Source organism: Gavialis gangeticus, unplaced genomic scaffold, assembly GCF_001723915.1.
Source record: "Gavialis gangeticus isolate Ggan-Ray unplaced genomic scaffold, GavGan_comp1, whole genome shotgun sequence".
NCBI classification, from domain to species: Eukaryota; Metazoa; Chordata; order Crocodylia; family Gavialidae; genus Gavialis; species Gavialis gangeticus.
Window position 1 is genome coordinate 200,519 of NW_017728984.1, and position 18,868 is coordinate 219,386.

General features: G+C 46.4%; 1 protein-coding gene across 2 annotated transcripts in view; it reads left to right on the plus strand.

The window, feature by feature from the left end:
• The window catches only part of GMIP (GEM interacting protein), a 36,931-nt gene extending 26,072 nt beyond the window's left edge, over window positions 1-10,859 (plus strand). For both annotated transcript variants that reach the window (XM_019513731.1, XM_019513739.1), the window contains 11 exons: window positions 214-404; window positions 566-660; window positions 1,833-1,916; window positions 2,072-2,170; window positions 2,768-2,907; window positions 3,148-3,336; window positions 3,720-3,857; window positions 4,447-4,643; window positions 5,362-5,644; window positions 7,812-7,932; window positions 8,813-10,859. In XM_019513731.1, the coding sequence (XP_019369276.1) occupies window positions 214-404; window positions 566-660; window positions 1,833-1,916; window positions 2,072-2,170; window positions 2,768-2,907; window positions 3,148-3,336; window positions 3,720-3,857; window positions 4,447-4,643; window positions 5,362-5,644; window positions 7,812-7,932; window positions 8,813-9,327 (2,052 nt within the window). In that variant the 3' untranslated portion in view covers window positions 9,328-10,859. The remainder of the gene's footprint in view (window positions 1-213; window positions 405-565; window positions 661-1,832; window positions 1,917-2,071; window positions 2,171-2,767; window positions 2,908-3,147; window positions 3,337-3,719; window positions 3,858-4,446; window positions 4,644-5,361; window positions 5,645-7,811; window positions 7,933-8,812) is intronic.
• The last annotated feature ends 8,009 nt before the right edge of the window (window positions 10,860-18,868 follow it).

Sequence of the window (18,868 nt, forward strand, 5' to 3'; positions counted from 1 at the left end):
GGAAAGGGACTGTATTTTGATCGTTTTCATGCAGACTTATTTAAACTAAGTGAATTTTTTAAATATAATTTAAGGGTAGGTAGGAATATCCATAAGCAAGAGGAGTACAAGTAATCAAAGGGTTTGCGCAAGAGTTTTACAAACAAGTTGAAGTTAGAGCCCAGGGAAGACCCCCAGCCTCAGTGTTTCAAGCTTTTTGTTGTTTCCATAAAGGTTACCCTGAGGATGTTCAAGCTGCGGCAAGATCAGGCAGAGAAGATTCCACTGGATTACCAGACCATGACTGAATCCTGCAAACCCTACAAAATGGGTGAGAAATACCTGGATTTTATTCAGAAGCTGCAGAAGAAAGAGAACATTGTGGAGGTGTATGAATTTGAGCCATATATTCCTGTGGTGAAGAGGTAAAGAAGTATAGAACTCCTTGAGAGCTTTGTCTTCTTATAGATATAAATCACTGTGTACATCTATGGTAGAATTATATATATATTAGTACTTATTGTTATTACCTTATTGTTATCTGGGAAAAGCCATTTCACAACATCTGCTTGTACCTCATTCTCAGGTCTCCCTCTAGCGGTAGAAGAAAGAATCCACCACAGCACACTGGAATCTCCTCCTCAGCTACTGATCTGACCTCCTCCTCAGAAGATGCATCAGGAAAGCAGCTTTCCTAAAACTGTGAACAAAGTCAGATTAATTTGAAAAGGAACATTAATATTCTCCATTGTGATACTGAAGCTTGATTTCTGTATTTAGGTAGCCACGAGTCACAAAGATTGGTTCATAATTACCTCTAAAGTAAGGCCAAACCCATTTTCCAGCTTGCACTGGAAGTGATTTGAAGGCTGCATTTGTACAGAAAAGATTTCAGGCCCATAGAAGTCTGTTCCCTGATTGAATCAGGACATTTTATTTTTACCACAAATTCAGGTGTCACTCATTCACCATCTACCTCTGAGACCAGAAGAATGTTCCAAAAGGAAAATTCTCCTCCGGTGTCATTCTGAGATTCTGTCAGGTGCCAAAGTGTCATTTAGGGAATGGTTTATTTCCATGACAAGCCTTGTAGCAATTTAACAATAGGACAAAAAATGCTGGTCCCTGGCCTGCATGCTTTGAAACCTCTTGTTCATCTCCAGCGATATGACCTGAACTGGAGATTTCCGTCCAGGTTTAGAGATTAGGATTGTGTTCCCTTCCCCCTGAATCTTTGCCTCTTGTTTCTTTATCCTGTGAAAATATTAATGGATTTTTCTGGCAACTAGGGACTTGGTGACAGCCATCACTGGCCCTTTTTATAACTCCATATTTGATTTCATGCTTGACTACTTCTTATGTGCCTCCCAGCTCAGAGTGGATGTGAAGCCCATCAGCCTTCTACCCTTATTCTTATCAGTTCAGTCCCTGGAGTATACTGCACTCAAGTTTTACATCCTCCTTTCATAGGATATCACATCTCATTACAGGTCTGACACTGCTTTTACCACCTAAAAATCTCTCTCAAAGACATTTTGGAAATTACATCCCTTCAATAGAAAACAACTCTCTTTACACTTTTATGACACAGAAGGACATTCCCGGAGGGTTTCCTAAAGTCTGACATGATTCAGCAAAATACCTGCAGATCACTGTATGTGTCTATTTGTCACTATGCCTGTGTTTTCACTTTAAAATTATCCACAGAAGGTCGAAGGGGTCCTGTGGTTCTGGGGAATTATTAAAACAAATAAAGACCCAGGCAGAAGAAATATGCATAGCAGCACTTAGCAATCACTACTGAAACATTATGGTGTTGAGATGATTCTTATCATGTTATTCACCTTTTATAGGTGCAAACAAGTCATGGAGTGACACAGAAAGCCTTGGTGGGAGCGGTGAATTCCAGTCCCCAGATTCTCCTACTTCCAGCCCGGGTGAGAAGAACAGTAATTTCTACCCAATATTCAAACTAACAAAAAATTACAAACAGAAACAAAATGTGGCATTGGAGTGTTTTCACATGCTGTAGGGAAAAACCCAAAGAACTCCTTTACTGTCTAAAATATAAACCCTTCTTTCTTGTCTCCAGGGAACTTTAATAGGAGGTTGCTAAAAGCTTCATCCACAGGCACCATGTCCTCCTTGGATGATTTTGAGGAGAGAGATTCATCTCAAACATATGAAAACGGTAAGCAGTAAAGAAAAATGATTGATAGATGAGAGACCACAGTAGAATTCTGCTTCCCATTGATTTTATGCTTACTTAAGTGAGATTCACGCATGCAGCCCTGCCAGTGCGGCAGCTGTCTAGTTCAGGATCCCATGCAGTTATGTTGCCTCCAAATCAGTTGCAAGCTGTAAGCGTCACAGCTATGGTTTCTAGCCTTCCCCAAACACAGACACACACACTGCTCTGCTGAGACTCCTCCATCACAACTCACAGTTCCCTCTGTTATCCCAGCCCCAGTCTCATTAAAAATCTGCAGCTGCTTCTCAGGGAATACCCCACTATTTGATTGCAGCTCAGGTAAACATACCCAAACTAGCCAGCTCTGGTCCTGGTAGGCATGCTGGCAGTGCTAGCTAAAATCCCATCCCAGGTCCTTCTCACTTATACTTTTGTTCTGCCAGCAGTCTGCTGAGCACTCCCTGCTCTTCTAGCCAGAGGTACAGATCTGCTGTGGCACTGTCTGAACAAACAGGCTGCCAAATTCCTTTACATTTCTAATAAACATGGATGACCTTTTAAATGTCCCCTTGTTCTGTTTAAATGATGCTGCATCAGATAATGGATCATTCCAGTGCCAGTTCAAGAACTTCACTTTGTCAACTGCGGCACAGACCCACCGGCTGCGAAAACTCCGGGGCCCATCCAAATGCAGGGAATGCGAAACCTTCATGGTCAACGGCATTGAGTGTGAAGAGGTGAGAGAGCCCAGAACCCCACAACCGTCCTGAGTCTGCCAACAGTAGCTGCAGTAACCTTGCTCAAGGGCCAGAATGAAGGCAGAGGAGGGTGCATCTCCCAATGGGAGGCAAAGGAACAATGCATAAGGGGAAGCATCCTGTGATATATCCCAAAGAAATACCTGAATTATTGAACAGCTGAGTTGTCATTGCTAAGCTGCAATTCGTGTCTAACCCAACACTGTCCTGTCATTGCAGTGCTACTTGGCCTGCCACAAGAAATGCCTGGAGAACCTTCTGGTCACTTGTGGCCATAAGAAGCTTCCTGCCCGCATGTCCCTCTTCGGCATCAACTTACAGCAGGTCTCCTTGGATTCCCCAAATAAAGTTCCATTCATAGTCACAAAATGCACCTCAGAAATTGAGGCTCGTGCCCTCGGAGTCCAGGTGAGCAGCACAGCATTTGCACCCACATAAGACCCAACCCTGCTCCTGCTGAGGCCTAGGACAAGGCTTCCTTTGGTTTTAATGGGAACTAGGTTGGGCCCTTGGCACCTTTCATCTCAAGACACTTCACAGAGTTAATCACTGACAGGTCCTCTGGCAGCTGGCATATCCCACACTGAGACACAGAAAGAATTCTCTCCAATTCCTATCAGCTCTGCTGTTTCTAGTACCCTGCCATTCAGTCTCTCCATGTTACCTGTTCTAGAGACAATATCATATCAATGCCATGTTCTTTCTTTGTTTTTGCTGGCAAATGCCTTCTCCCTCTTCTCTTCTCCATTCTGTACCTAGATTCCTTGACTTTGCTCTATTTAACAATGCAGGGGATCTATCGGATCAGCGGGTCCAAGGCCCGGGTAGAGAAGCTCTGCCAAGCATTTGAAAACGGCAGAGACCTGGTGGAGCTCTCGGAACACTCTCCCCATGACATCACTAGTGTCCTGAAGCATTTCCTGAAGGAGGTGGGTAGCAAGTCTCTCAGGGAAGCCAGAACCCACCTCTGGTCCTAACCACTTGAAAGCTCCAGGTTTGACTTCCTGGGGCAGCCCTGGGGGCAGCTCCTGCTCTCATGTTTCTCTTTGCTAGGTTTTTGAGGCACTGAAATGTGGCAATGCCTCTTTGTTGTGGGATCAGGCATTAATTCTGTCAGTTGTCTACTCCTAGAAACTGATCTTGTTACAACCTCTTCTGTGGTGCTGTAGGCATGACTGTCCAGGATGGCTGTGGAGGGCTCCCAGTCCTGGCTGGGTACAGTGTTAATGCTCATGGCTTACAATGGGTGATGTCAAGCAGGGAACCTAATGCTTCCCTAAGCAGTAGCAGGTCTTGGATACTTTTGATCCTTCCCCATATTTAGTCTATGTAAATGGAAATTCTGGTGGAGGCTGGCCTCAACACTGAGATAAGAACTGGGGAGAGTCTGAAAGTGCAAGGTTGATTGGGACTAGAACTATGGGGCCACTGACAGCAGCAAAGGGTCATGCTGAGATTTTGCTCAGGTAATCAAACAGGCAGGATGCAATAACAGTTTTCCCACCCTGCCCCTTGCAGCTTTCAGAACCTGTGCTCCTGTATCAACTCTATGATGAGTTGATTGCACTTGCCAAGTATCTCCAGAGACCTGGAGAAGGGAAGAGAGACAGCTCAGGGTTTTCATCGGACCCTATCCAGAACATGAAGGATGTGCTGCACAAACTGCCTCTAACAAACCACAACACCCTGCATCATCTTGCTGCACATCTATACAGGTAAGGGATGCAGCAGTTGTCTTGTTGATTAGACACACCAAGAGGAGCAGCTATGGTGTCTGTATCAAAAGAGGCCAGGGAGGACAGCTGTGAGAGAGGCAAAAGGCCAAAGGGAAGTTTGGATTCTAGTGGCTCCCAGCAAGGGGGAAGGAAAAGCTGTTGATGCAAAATGAGATGTCTTTTGCACAGCAAAAAGCCAGCGACTGACAAGAGCTTTGGACCTCTAGCTCCTTTCATCCAGCATGGAAGAAGGATCACAGTGATAACCCCCTTCTCTGGGAGCTGCAGTTTTCACCAGGCTTAGAGAAACCCCACAAGCAGCTCTATAGTCTGAGTGTATGCAGAGCAGTGCATTGTCTGTCCATTCCCTCCACCCTTCCCACCTGTCTAGCTCCCTGCAGTAATTTATTTCTTTACTAGATGTAATTAGCCATATTAGTCTGAAGTCAAGCAGAAGATGTGGTAGATTTGTACTTTACAGATTAACCAAATCAGAAGTGCATGAGCTTTCATAAGCAGCAGCTTACTTCATTTGATGAATGAAGCTTATGTATCTGATTTAGTCAGTCTATAAGGTGCAAAGCTACCCTGCCTTCTGCCTTTCTTTACTAGAAAAGGATTGAATCAGCTTACTCTATACCAGCTCATTCCATCTGTCTGCCCATTGCAGTAGGGCTCAGGGTTGGAAGCCCCTAACAATGTTGTTTTCCTTCTCTAGGGTGTCTGAGAGATATGAGGAGAACAGGATGTCTGCCAACAACTTGGGGATAATCTTTGGGCCAACGCTGATCCGACCCAGTGCAGGGAGCGATGTCTCCATGACCTGTCTTGTAGACTCTGGATACCAGGCACAGATTGTAGAGTTTCTCATTCTGAACCATGAAAGGGTCTTTGAGCGTTTTTCCTTGTCCCCTGGATGTGAAAACCCTTCACAAGAGGCCTTCGCACCGAAAGATGAAGAGCAGCAGAGCCCCAGCAAAGACAAGACTATGACCCAAGAGGTAGAGCTCCCAGACACTGAGCTGGCCTCAGTGACCCTGTTGTGACAGGGAAGAGGACTGGAAGCTAAAGAAAACTTTCTTACAGAAAGTGGTCAAATTTGGCATCAATAAGTTATTCAGAGAACAAAAAGCAGATGGGTCAATCCTTGTGGAATGGGAGTAATGAAGAAATGTTAAGCAACAGATCACTCAGAGAGTGCAGTCCTCCTGATATGATTCAGGTTTCCCCAGCTTAAGTTACTTAGGATATTACTGTTTCTCTCAGTAAACAGATAGTTTTACAGCTTGTGGAACTGGCAATATATAAATAGCAAAGACTGGCAGGATGCCCAGCACATCCCACATGGCTCTGCTGGGACTGCTCCCCTGAGGTGTGGGAGGGTGGTAGCCGAACATGCTGTATTTCTGTGCTGCTGTAAACCTGCAGCATTCCCAGCTCCCCTCTTGTCCCCACTCTTCCCTCACAGTCACTATTAGCAGTATTCCTCTTCACAGCACTTTAAAACCTGAATTGGCACAACACCTTGGGAACTGGATCAGGGTTATAATATTCATTTGACAATTGACTTAACTGAAGCCAGGGAGCAGGGAAGTAGTCAGAGGGCAGCAGGGAGGGAGGCAGCTGCCAGAATTATAGGGTATGGGGCCCTAAAGTCCTGTCCCCTGCATGTGCAGGCAACTCTTTACCCAAGGAGTTCCCAAAATTGCCATTTCAAATCCTCACACGCAACTACAGTGCACAAAATCAGAAACTCCAGGAACCACCTGTTATGTGCAGTGGGTAGACTGGGGAGACAAGGGTGTTATCAGTGCTCTACCACTGCAATGACAGAGAATTAATTAGTACATGGTCAAAGGCTCCTAGGAAGATGACTGGGCCCCACTCAAAAACTTCTAGCCTGGGGAGATGATCATTCCTTATTACCTAATGCTTTCTTTATTAAAAAATCCCTAAGACATCCTGTATAACTTTGCAGCAGGAATGGTTAAGTTTTGTGGCTAGTGTCAAAAACTTTTTAGAAACAGGGTCATCTATTATGTTCTAAGGGAACTTTCCATGCAATAGTAATTAATAAAGCTGAATCCTGGAGTCTGTGCTTAAGTTTATTCAGTCCTTACACAAGACTCCCATTGCCTTCTGTAAGAGGACTGGTCCCATACAAGCTGATTCCTGAGCCCTTGTTCATGCCAGTTCCTCACCCCTCTTGTTTGTATCTGATAGCAAGTACTTAACTGTAGTTAAGAGTTATTTCTGCTGCTCCCTATCCATCTTTCCCCTTCTGCAAGGGAAAGATGGGAGGGAATCATCAAGTGATCCCTGCACACGATAAATAACTTGATTCCTGCCCAATAAAGCTGTGCATCACAATCCATCCAGCGGAAATCAGAGAGCTGACATGATTTTAGCATCAGTTTCATAAACAATCACACTGAGCTTTTAATTGGCTCATTCCTGATTAACATTGGGCACAAGTGTGCTGTAGACTACAGAACTGCTAGTTCATGCAGGGTGTTCTGCATGTACCATAAACCGGGGCATGAATCACAGACCCCCAAGGTGGAATAACTTGTACCTATCTAAGGTGGTCTGTTTTAATCCTGTGTATGGGATGTGCTTCTAAACTTCATCACAGCACTTCCCTCTCCCCAAATGTAAGTCACTCCTTGTATGCCTTTTGTGGCAGTCGATGTAGTCCACTGGCTAAGGCCCTGAGCTGGGACTCAAGACCTGGGTTATACTCTTGGTTCTGACCTGACCTGTAACCTTGACAAGATCCTTCTCTTTGCCCTTCTACCTTTTGCCTATTTAGAGTGAACTCTTCAGGATGGAGGCTGTCTCATTAATTACATGCAGGGTCCAGCAGAACAGAGGTCTCCAGGTGCCACTGCAGTACAAGTTTCTTCCTTACCCTGGACTCCAGCTCTAAGGCATTTGTCCCCTGCTTGTTGATCTGGTTGTCTCTCTCTCCCACTGAGCCTGCCAGCTTAAATGAGATGGTTCTGTGCTAGACAAGCCAAAATGGAGATCAAGACATTTTTACCCCTAACCATTTAACTCTGTTCACTTGGCTACTGGCTGCAGAACCCAGGGGGTTGAGAGTATCTTAATGATTCCAAAAAGAGAGCCCTGTAAAAGTGGGTTCACAGTCATGGCTTTTTCCAACAGAACTTCTCCTCCAAGCACGATTTGAGAGAGGGCTACCTGCCTGATTATCCATCTTCCAATGAAGCCATCAATGAGCTGACTCTGGAGGGAGCTTGCAGACCCCTAAGCGTGGATACCCTAGGTAAATGTGAAGCAGGCACACCTGTTTTGATTTGGGGTGTTCTGATATGTTTCTGAGTTTTTACAGCAATATATCCTCCTGTAGGAACATGCACAGCAGCACTAAACACACAGCTGGCTCCTTTTCAGTTTTACCATACTAGTCCCCTTTATGTAGACAGCCTGCTGTGGCAGCACAACTACCACACCACCTTGCCTTGTGGTCTCAGAGTACATTCTGCCCTTCTCAGCTGGGATTTTCTTTCACACTACCCAGGGACTGCTACTGGAGGCTCATAGTTACAGGCCAGTAGTCAGTTCTCTGAGGGCACCAACACATATGCAGGGAGGTTGCTCTGATGCGCTGTAAATCCCGTGTGCTGGAGCAGACTCTGCAGGAGCACAGAAATCAGTGCAGTCCAGCAGCCTCCAGTGTCACGTGCATCAGCATCCCCGTGCTGAAAAATGATGGTAGAGCTCTTTGAACTGAAGCTCATTTAACAAGATTTAGTTCAAAGTGCTCCACCGCCATTTTTTCAGTTCAGGGAAAGGATGCTGATACACATGAAGCTTGGGCACTTTTAATTAGCATGGCTCGCCAATCAAAGTGCGCCCCCTCCCAAAGCATTTCTATAAACGCCCTAAGGTGTTACAGACAGGATGCACTGGCTTAAAAATACAAGTCTGATCCTCCTCACATACACATTTCACACCACTGATGTCTGAAGTCACTTCTGATTAACACCAGTATAGAGGGAGGATGCTCCATCCAACAGTGCTAACAGTAGCCTCTACTTGTGCATTTTTGTAGGAGAAAACAGCTTTTCACATTAACCAGTCCTCAAACCCAGGGCCTAATGGGAGTCTCATGTTAAAATAACTCTCTCTAATTTTTTGTTCAGAACTGAACAGAAATATTGGCACCGAGCTGGAGGATCCTGAGGAATCTGTACAGGAAGAGCCAGATGTAGATTCAGATGCTGTTCTAGGAACACAAGCTAGGGGGTACTTCAGCCGGCAGCCTGTGAAGTACACTCGAAGCCAGGCAAAAGTGAAGCCAGTCATTCCCAAACCTCCCAGTTTGCCTTTGATGACTGCTGCTCTGTCTAGTACTGCAATCGATGCTGATTCAGCAGGCAGTCTGGAAGACAACAGCCCCATGCCAAAGGAAGTCCTGGAGAAAAAAGGCAGCAGCAGCAGGACCAGCTCACCAGAGACCAGCACACTGCAGCGTCGCTCAGGAGGAAAACAGCAACAACTCAGACATTTTGAGATCACTCAAGAAACTGCTAGGATTGTCTCCAAGTTTCAAACTGATGACACTTCCACAATATGCCCTCAGGTTTTTCTGGGCAGGGGAAACACAGACTGCACTGAGCCAGCAACAAACCCCAGCCTGGAGGAGACACCACTATAGGGAAACCTTTTTGAGAACAGTGGAGATCACATTGATTGAAAAGGTAAGTGCTACGCTCCCATAATGTGCTTCCTGCTGAAGGAAAGGACAGAAGATAACAAGGTAATGACCAAATCTCTGCAACTGTGTTCAGGATGAAGACAGGAGGAAAGGCCTCTGCTGCAGATCACCATACAAGCTTAGGGGTAGCCCAGAAATTTGTTTCTTACACATCAGCAAGCTTCATGTGAGGATTAATAAGTCCAGAGGTTCTGGCACTGAAAAGAAAATGTCTGCACCTGATGCCAGGTGCTTAGTTGGAAAAGATGGATCCAATCTGGTTACGCAGCCCAGTTCAGTGTAATGCACAATTCAGGCAATACAGAGAAAGCAAGAGCTGCCTTACCTAGCAGCAGCCAAGGAAAGCAAATTTGTTGAAGCTTACAGCACTGGAAAGGAAACCCTCACAAACTGTTACTTTCTTACAGATACAAGGTGCACTGTTTGCTTGTTTTTAAGTTCACAGCCTTCCTCATTCTTCAGTATAAATCCAGTGAAGCAGGTACACTGGCAAGTCTGTGTACTCTGGGTTTTAGTGCTTCCATTGTCGCAGTCTCCAGTTTCTATAAACACTGATAAAAACATAAGTAATTTTAAAAACAGAAAGGTTGCATTTCCCAGTGGGCTGCTCCCCCCCTTCCATCTTTTCCCTATATCTTAATTCCACCTCCTTGCTTTTTCACACTCTTCACTCCCCTCTGTCCTTAACTGAAGCATCTTGAATTAGAAGAACCATTAAAAGTTGTTGTGTCACAAATACAATACCTGCTTCCATTGCAAAAGGGAAGATTATCAGCAATCAAAGACAGGGTAGCTCATTGTAGCCTGGCTGTTCTCCGCATCTTCAATGCCTGGATCTTCCTCCCACCCAGACAGGATTTAGCTGAAACCCCATCCTAATAATGAGCTGACACTTAAATGGCTCATTCTAGTCTTAAAGCTAACAGGCTACCTTGAAATAAAATGTTAGGTAGTTACATGGAATAATGTATAGTGTGAGAACTGTGATCCACTGCTATGGATTTCCTTGCTCTTTGGTTATGTACATAGTCCAAAGCTCGCCTCTCTTCCAGCAACAGTGAAAGGACATCTGTACAGGGAGTATTTCACTGGAAGTAAAGTACATACCAACTTAGCACCATCTCTCTGAGAAAGCCATAAACAAATGGTTTAAAACTAATGTGTCATTTCCCCAAGCCATTAGAGAGGGTGTCTCTTTTTTACCCTGGTAAACTTGGCCACCATTTCCCTTTCCTCCCCTCATCTCTAATCTTTCCACTTTCTCCATTTCTTAACAAAAGTTTATGAGAAACTCTAAGTATCTGTTCCCAGTTGTATGGCATAGGCCAAAGAAATGAAGGGGGGGAGGATATATAAACAAAAAAATGACTCCTTACTGTTCCCCTGCAGAATTATGTATTTATTGTTAATATGTTGTTTGTATCCTTGAACATTAAGTTATCTTTAATAAAACTGGTTTCTTTAATAAGTAACTGGGAGTTTTATTATAAGCGCTTCATGTTCTATTAGTTAAATAAGCATTTACGAAATCCATGGATGGACATTTATTGGCTTGTTTTGTTACTGGTATATGCCAACAGTGTGCTTGGCCCTTTATCAAACTAACATTAAAGACTCCCTGCCCCTGAAGAGCTCACAATCTAAGGGACTGACAGAAAGAAGACAAGCTGCACTGCATGAGCCAGAGGGGGAAGGTAATCCGGATTTCCCTTCCTTGACCCCTGTTTGAACCATTAAGACTGCAATCTCCACAGTCCTACTGATCCTGCAACATGAGCTCTGGTTACATACACATACCATCAGGCTACTCTTTATGGATGCGGTACTTGCAAATCCACCAAAGGGCTTCTAGTGAACAGGGACCCCAGAGCAACTCACATGTGATCAAGCAGAATGTTTGGATCTAGTAATAGACCCTTTAAAACACCAGTTTGAACACAGCTGGCCTCACATGCACCAGACAGAATATTTTCTAAACTTTCTACACACTTTGTGGAACTGATCCCTGACCATCATAAACTGACTTTGAGGATTTACATTGGTTGAGGTGCTGCCTCCATAGTGCCACTAGAGAGCGCTCATGACTGTACCCCAGCACTTAACTCCAGAAGCATGATATGTAACAGCAACTAAGGAAAATGTTTCCTTGCAGCAGTTACAGAAGGGGAACCGCAGCTCAGGAGCAACTCTTGTGCTGTAACTGTTATGTGTGCATGAGCCTGTAGCAGTACAACTGAGTTAAATCACCCCAGCTTTAACCCTGGATGCACAAACAGAACAGAGACAGGGCCTACAAGAAACAGACTGTAGGTGTTTGACAGTAACAAGAAATATCACACCTTGAAGTACTGCGAAGATAAAAGAATTGTAGCTGGGTCACAAACAGCATTAGGATCCCTCCAGCCATGAGGCACCATTTTTAAAAGTCCCTCACAATGGGCGAGGGAGGGTGGGGAGGATTCAGAAAGGCCAAGATCAATCACAGTATTAGCCCTAGGAAAGGTCCCATAGGTATATGCCAGGGGTTTGCCAAGATTTCTAGAAGCAGAAGAACAGGCCAGAATGCTTTCCAGCTGCTCCTACCTCTTCATGAACTGACAGTTTCCTCAAGATTGCAAGAAAAAAAAGAGCAGAAGTCAAAAGTAAAAGCCTGGAGGACCTACCAAGCTATTGGGCTTTGGAGCAAAATCCAGCTATCCGGCTTTTCTTTTCTTTTTTATAACTGTAACTGTGAAAAAGCTGCAAATGATCCCTGACAGGCACTAGGGTGTAAAGGGCAATACTGGGGAGAAGCATGGATATCTTAGGAAAGCTGCAGAGATCTCTAGCCTTTGATACTTGGGTTCAAGTGAATCCCTATTCAAGGCTTCCATTTTAAATCAGTTTAACAAAAAAGATCCTGCTTATATTTCCCTGCTGTCCAGCTGCCAAGGCTGTGTTTTGACAAGCGAGTGAAATACTTGAGCCCGCATTTTGCCTCCTTGTCCCTCCTCTCCCCACTCCTCCCCCAGGGTTCTTACAAGTGTGATCCTTCCTGGTTCATCCCCTGCAGCATTGCTCTGAGCTAACAAGCAGTGGATTACAGCATGAATTGCAATACACTTTCCAGAACAGACAGGAAGCAGAATGTGTCTTGAAGATGCTGTGACTTTAAACTTGCCAGCTGCAGGCCAAGTAATTTAAACCAGTTACTTGTAATCACTGCCATATGCAGGAGTTTCTTCATATTCCCCTTCCACAGTATGAGTCACTGAGTTTAAATCTGTTCCTACAAAGAAAGCTTTCCTAACGCAAATTCAGCAACTTCTCTGAGGAGTTGTGAGACCCTGCACCACAACTGGACAGACCCCCAGCCAGAAAGAGGGGCCAAAAGGATTATAATTTATCCATTTTTCTATCCATCCATGCCTGGAATTTCTCAGGGACTTGTCATTGTTCTATCCAAGTTCTGGCATTTTTAGCATTAATCCCTACTGTTAATAGATCCTGTCCTGCCATAGAACAGGGGCAATAGCCTCTAGTGCTGACCCAGGTCAGGTGACAGCGTGCAGGCAATACATTTCAGTCATTCTGCAACTATATCCAGCAAATTACACTTTTATTATGTTCCAGCAGTGACTGTGGAAGAGAATGCAAAACGTGTGTTTTCTTTAGAGAAGGCCCCACGCTGCTGATTCACCCCTCAGGGGAGTCAAGCAGAGTCAACAAGCAGGCTTTATTCTGATGCTGCTGCTCTTGGAACCAAGCAGCAGAAACCACAGGCTGAAACTGGGACTAGGATACGTTTCCCAGTGGGGAGACTGAAGACACTAGGGAACAGCTTTCCAAGGGAAATGATGGAAGCTCCTTCCCCAGTCAAATCAGGTTTTGCAAAGGCCAAAATGTCTTCCATTCAAAAGCTTATCTAACTTTATCCCAGTTATAACAGCTGGTTCAATAAAAGATACCACCCTACGAAATCCTTGTCTCTCACATAAATACATGGTATCTGTGAGGCCCCGCTTACTTTCTGGGTTGTGAGGTCTTACCAGGGGTGCAGTCTTGGGGCCTCAGCATCAGTCTTAAAACATCACCAGCAGCCACAGCCAGCCTTAGGGGTAAGCAATGTGGGTAACCACCCAAGGCACTGTGGTCAGAGGGGCACCACACACACATACACGCACATATGAGCAGCCCATGCTCACAGCAGTGCTCTCCCCCAGCCCTGCCATGCCCCAGCCCATCCCTACCCCAGGCAGAAGGATTGGTGCCCTGCCCAACCCACCCCTCCAGCAGCTGCTCAGCTCAGCAGCGGTGCCTGCCCACCCACCTGCATGGCAAACCATGCCACTCTGCTTCCCTGCTGGACTGTGTCCCACACCCCAGGCCGCCTGCCTCCGGCTACAGCAATGCCACTGACTTGCCAGGTAGGGGGGAAGGGAGGGGGCACCATTTTCCCTATGCCTGGTTCTGCCTACAGCACTTGCCCTACCCTTCATCCTGCCTCCACATGCAGGCCCCTGGCCCTCCTTCCACTACTCCAGCCTGCCCTGAGCCTCACACCTCCCACAGCACCTCTGTTTGCTTCCAGGCCCTGCCAGGAGTGTCCTCTCTAGTCCCAGGGCCATACAATGGCAGACAGTTTTCCTGTGGGCATGGCATCTCTCCAGGTGAAAAGCACAGAAGGTGGCGGTCCACATTTGCGGGGAGGGCGGGGGCAATGGCAGCCCATGGAGGGAGGGCATTTTGAATGAGGGGTGCTGGCGAGGGGTGCCTCCTCACCATGGCTCCCTGAGGGGCAGGTGGGATTCAGGGCTTATTTGGGCAAGGAGACAGACTGGAACTGCCTCTCGGGGCAGGGTCCAGGGTCCTGGACCCTGCACGAGGATCCCACACTGAGGTGTAACCTGGTGCACTGAGCGCTCACAGCTTTCATCAGTGCTCCTGGCCTGGCTCAGGACTTAGGCCATCACAGCTCCAGCCCTGGCCCCAGCCAGAGGTCTCCAGCCACAGCTGATGCAGTTTGCTTAACTTTCCAGTGGTTGGGGCCAGGACTTTGGCAAGCAGGCCACAAATTAGCCTGCACCCTCCATGTACCACTCCAATCCTCTTCCTTTCTCCGATCTGCTGCTCTGCTTTCCACTCCCTGCCTGATCTGCCACTCTGCTTTCTGCTCCCCACCCTGTCTGCTGCTGCGCTGCCTGTTCTTACCCTGATCTGCTGTACGCCACACTAAGGCTGCCCTTGCCACTTCTGGCATACGTACCACAGGGCGGCCACCCCTGTGTTAGAGGCTGCCAGGCAAGGCTGCTTCCTTGGTGCCTTACCTCCATTTCAAAGGGCGCTCCTCTTTCCGCTGGGTGCATGGTCTGTGGCTGAGACCATTCACAGTCCTGAGTGAACCTGTGAAGTTCTGACAAGGAATTGTCTCCAGGTCCCATTCTCACCTCCCACTTCAAAGGAGGAGCAATGGAGCCCTTGCATATTGGCTTATCTGCTGCCATTGCTTCTCCTTGCTTGCTGTTTTCATGGCAGTGCTATGAACAGGCCGCCCCCTGACCCCTGTAATGCTGAGCTGGTTCCCAGGGGGTAGCTGTGATTTCCGTAGGTCTCCATATAATTGGGACATAAAGCCATAGTAACCTTATCAAGGAGCCTTTTATCCATGAAACGATCAAGAAAACAAACATCTTGCTTTGAGCTTGTTTTCATCAGTCAATATTCATTCGGGGCACAATGCAGCTGTCTAATCCAGCCAATAAAGGTATTTCTGAGTCTCAGGAATAATCGATAACCCTTTTATCACAAACTGAATTAAAGGCCCCAGGGTTTCACAACTGGAGACCTTGATTCTGTTCTGTGAGCCTCTTGTCACCATCACCGTGAGGCAGAAATTGGGTTAAATAAACTGAACTCTGACTGGATTAGAACTCAAGTGCCTGTTAAACTGTCAGGTCCTATATAAGGTGAACCGTGACAACAGGACACAGTTTTGAGGCTTTGCCTCTGTCTCTTTACAAATCTCTGGAAATGTGATTTTTCCTCTTCCCCCTTTGTCATTGGATTCCCTTGCAAAATCATTAGGAGCCTGATCAAATATCCATTGAATAAAAGGAAATCCCTCTGTTGACCTTACTGGGCATTGGATCAGACCCTACTTTTATTTTTCCTACACGGAAGGCATGTCTACATGAGACGCTACTGCACAGTTGTTACTGAGCATTTATTTAGTACTTGTATTAGCATTAAATAAATGTGCAGTAACTGGAGCTACTGTGCAGTAATGCCAGAGAACATATTTGAGGTGTCAATATTGCGCAATAGCCTAATAATACTGCGCAATAGCATATTAGCACTGCCCATACTGTGAGGTGCTACTGCGTAGTATTTTTCAGCTACTGCTCAGTCAGTGTCTTATGTAGATGTGCCCAAAGGACCAAAATTTGCTCTCACTGACACAAATGTATAATTAAGATAACTCTACTAGCTTCAAGGGTAGTGTTTGGGCTTATAGAAATTACACATTAACTGTTTTAAGTGATCAGAAACTGGTTTAAACCTGTAACAGAAACTCAGTTCACATAAACCGATTTTAAAATAGCCGAAATCGGTTTAAGATAAACCTGGCTGGATGTAGCATCAGACTTAACTGATTTAGGTGAAACTGGTTTGTGGAACTTGAGTCCCAGATCCCTTCCTGGTTCAAGTTAACTCATAGTCCCTCAGCATCCCAGGATGCTTTGCAGCCCTCAGCTATGCTGTCAGCTCCAGTGGAGCAGGGATTGCCTCTCCCCTCTGCTCCCTAGCCTGCTTCCTGCCTGAGTCTGTGAGCCCATGGGGGGGAAGAGAGGGGGGAGGGACAGAGGAACAGACCCCCAGACCCTTATAACCATGGTCTACGCAGCATGTGGGGGGAGGAAAAGCCACCACAGTTGGGACTTTTTGACCCAGGGAGCTGAGGGCAGCTGCTGATTGCTTCTGCCACTGCCACACAAGGGCGGGAGAAGAAGTCCTCCAAGCATGTCTGCCCATGCAGTCCAGCATGGGGGCACCAGGGAGCCCCCACCTTGGGGGGCTTCCCTTCACCTCAGCCCCGGGCAGCCCCAGGGAGCTGAGAGAAACTCTTCCCCTCCTGAACCCCAGAGCTGCATGCCTTAGCCCTGGAGTCTCAGGCAGCCTCAGGGAATGGAGGCAAATTCTTCTGCTCCTCCGCTGCTGTGAGTCTGAGGAAAAATTAGTTCCTGGGGGACGGAAAAATTTCCCTCTGGTCCTTGAGGATACCCTGGGCTATCCCTGAGACTCGCAGCAACTGAGGCCAGAAGCTCTGGCATTCAGGAGGAAAAGAATTCCCCTTAGCTCCCTGGGGCTGCGCGGGACTGGGGGACCCTGGGCTGGGGTGAGGGGCCCAAACTAAGGGCTCCCCAGTGCCTCTATGCTGGGCTTCATCTCCCTCCCACTTGTGGCAGTCAGCAGCTGGGAAGGGGGAGGGAGAAAATTCCCCTCAGCTCCCCAGGGCTGGGGGCCCCCTGAGGGGGAGGCTCCCCCAGCGTGGGCTAGCACCTGAACAGGGGGCTCCTTAACCCTCTGTGGAGGGACAGCAGGGGTTAGGGGCATGTTGGGGGCATATACTGGGGAGCCAACTGAGGACACTTGGCTGGGCTGGCAGTGGCCAGCAGGCTGGGAGACACGGTCTAGCGCCCCCTGCCTTTCCCAATTGAAAACATCAGTTCAGTTGGTTATATCAGTTCAACCTACACAGCTTAGAGGAAGCTGCCTAGATTGAATTGATTCTGCCTTGGGCTTTTTGACTGTCTGTTCTTAGCGATGCTGTTTGGCTTTGGCCTTGGGATCAATATTTTTATGTTTCATATGAATGCAGATAAATGACTTTTCACATATAATATCCCCACACTTTATTAGCAGGGGATATCTGCAGAAAATATGAGGCCTCCCCTCAGTTACACACACTGCCAGCTTCTGTTGCGAGGAGTGACCTCCATTAAACCAGCAACAAAAGCTGGCACACAGGAAATTTAGGTGGATGGGAAAGATCCAGGAAAGTCCCTAGGCTGGGATTTTCAAAACAGCCTTGGGGCCAGGCCTTCATGAGAGACTTTTCTTGGTATAGTAATGATATTTAGGGTTGGATTTTATTTACTGTAATTTGTATATTGACATAAACCCTAGCACAAATGCCAAAATAAGGTATTTTCCCTAGTATAAATTATTTTGTTTGAGGAAACAATCAATATAAGCCATATCAACAAAAGCACTTCCCCCCCCTTATATCAGCTGTATCTACACTATGCCAACAAACTTTTCTTAAATAACAAAATATCATGGGAAAAGGGGCTCCAAAGACCTTTAGGTTTCATTAGAAAATCTTGTTCCCCTCTTTCTGTCAGAAGCCATGTAGGCAGGTTCCTGACATTGGACTCTCCAGCAGGCAAATTTTAAAAGTCTCAATGTCAAACTAATTTCTGACACTGAATTCCACCCGTAATCTTTTGCTAGCCATTCATCCCTCAGCTTCAAGTTAGGTAAGACAGGCAGGAATCCATTAGAATCAGTTGGGAGTCATCATTTCTCAGTGCTGCTGCCTACTTTGTTCTTTATTATCTGGCATTTGTGCAAAATAAGTAAATAGCGTGCCTTCTATTTTGGAAGGAACAGTGGTAAGTTAGCTGCTGGTTCTCTTAATAATTTCAAGATGAGATCAGGGGATTCTCTCACCCTAGAAAAGACCAGTCAAAGTTTGCTGACTTCTGATAATCAGGTGTTTAATTGTCAGCTGGCTAAGGTGAAATAGATCCCTATCCACAGACTCAGCAGGCCTCTTCTCAGGTCACTTCCATCAAAGAAAGGGATGCTCCAGGCAGTCTGTCCAATCTGGTTTTGTCCCCTTTCAAATCAACATGAACAAAACAACTAGTAAGGCCAGCCTGAGAAGAGAGGTCTGCTTGGTGTTTCGGTGGGGGCAACCATGAGGGGGTCACACTTATAATTCACAGATTTCATAGACATTAGGGCTGGAAGGGACCTCGGAAGATCACTGAATACAGCCCTTTGCCCCAGAGGCAGGAAGTTGTCTAGGGTCAAAGGATCCCAGCAAGACAGACATCAAAATGTTTCTTAAAAGAGTCCAGAGGAGGTGCTTGAACTGCCTCCGGCAGCAGTCTATTCCAGGCCTTGGGGACTCAGACAGTAAAGAAGTTTTTCCTTATGTTCAGCCTGAAACGGTCTTGAAGGAGTTTGTGACCATTTGACCTTGTCATCACTTGGGGCACTCTGGTGAACAGGCATTCCCCAAGATCCCAATGTAGACTCCTTATATACTTACAGGCAGATACCAGGTCCCCCATGAGTTTGCACTTTTACAGGTTGAAGAGTCCCACGGCTCTCAGCCTCTCATCAGAGGGCCTGTTCTCTTGTCCTCTGATCATACACGTGGCTCTCCTCTGGACTATCTCAAGCTTCTCCACATCCTTTTTAAATTGCAGAG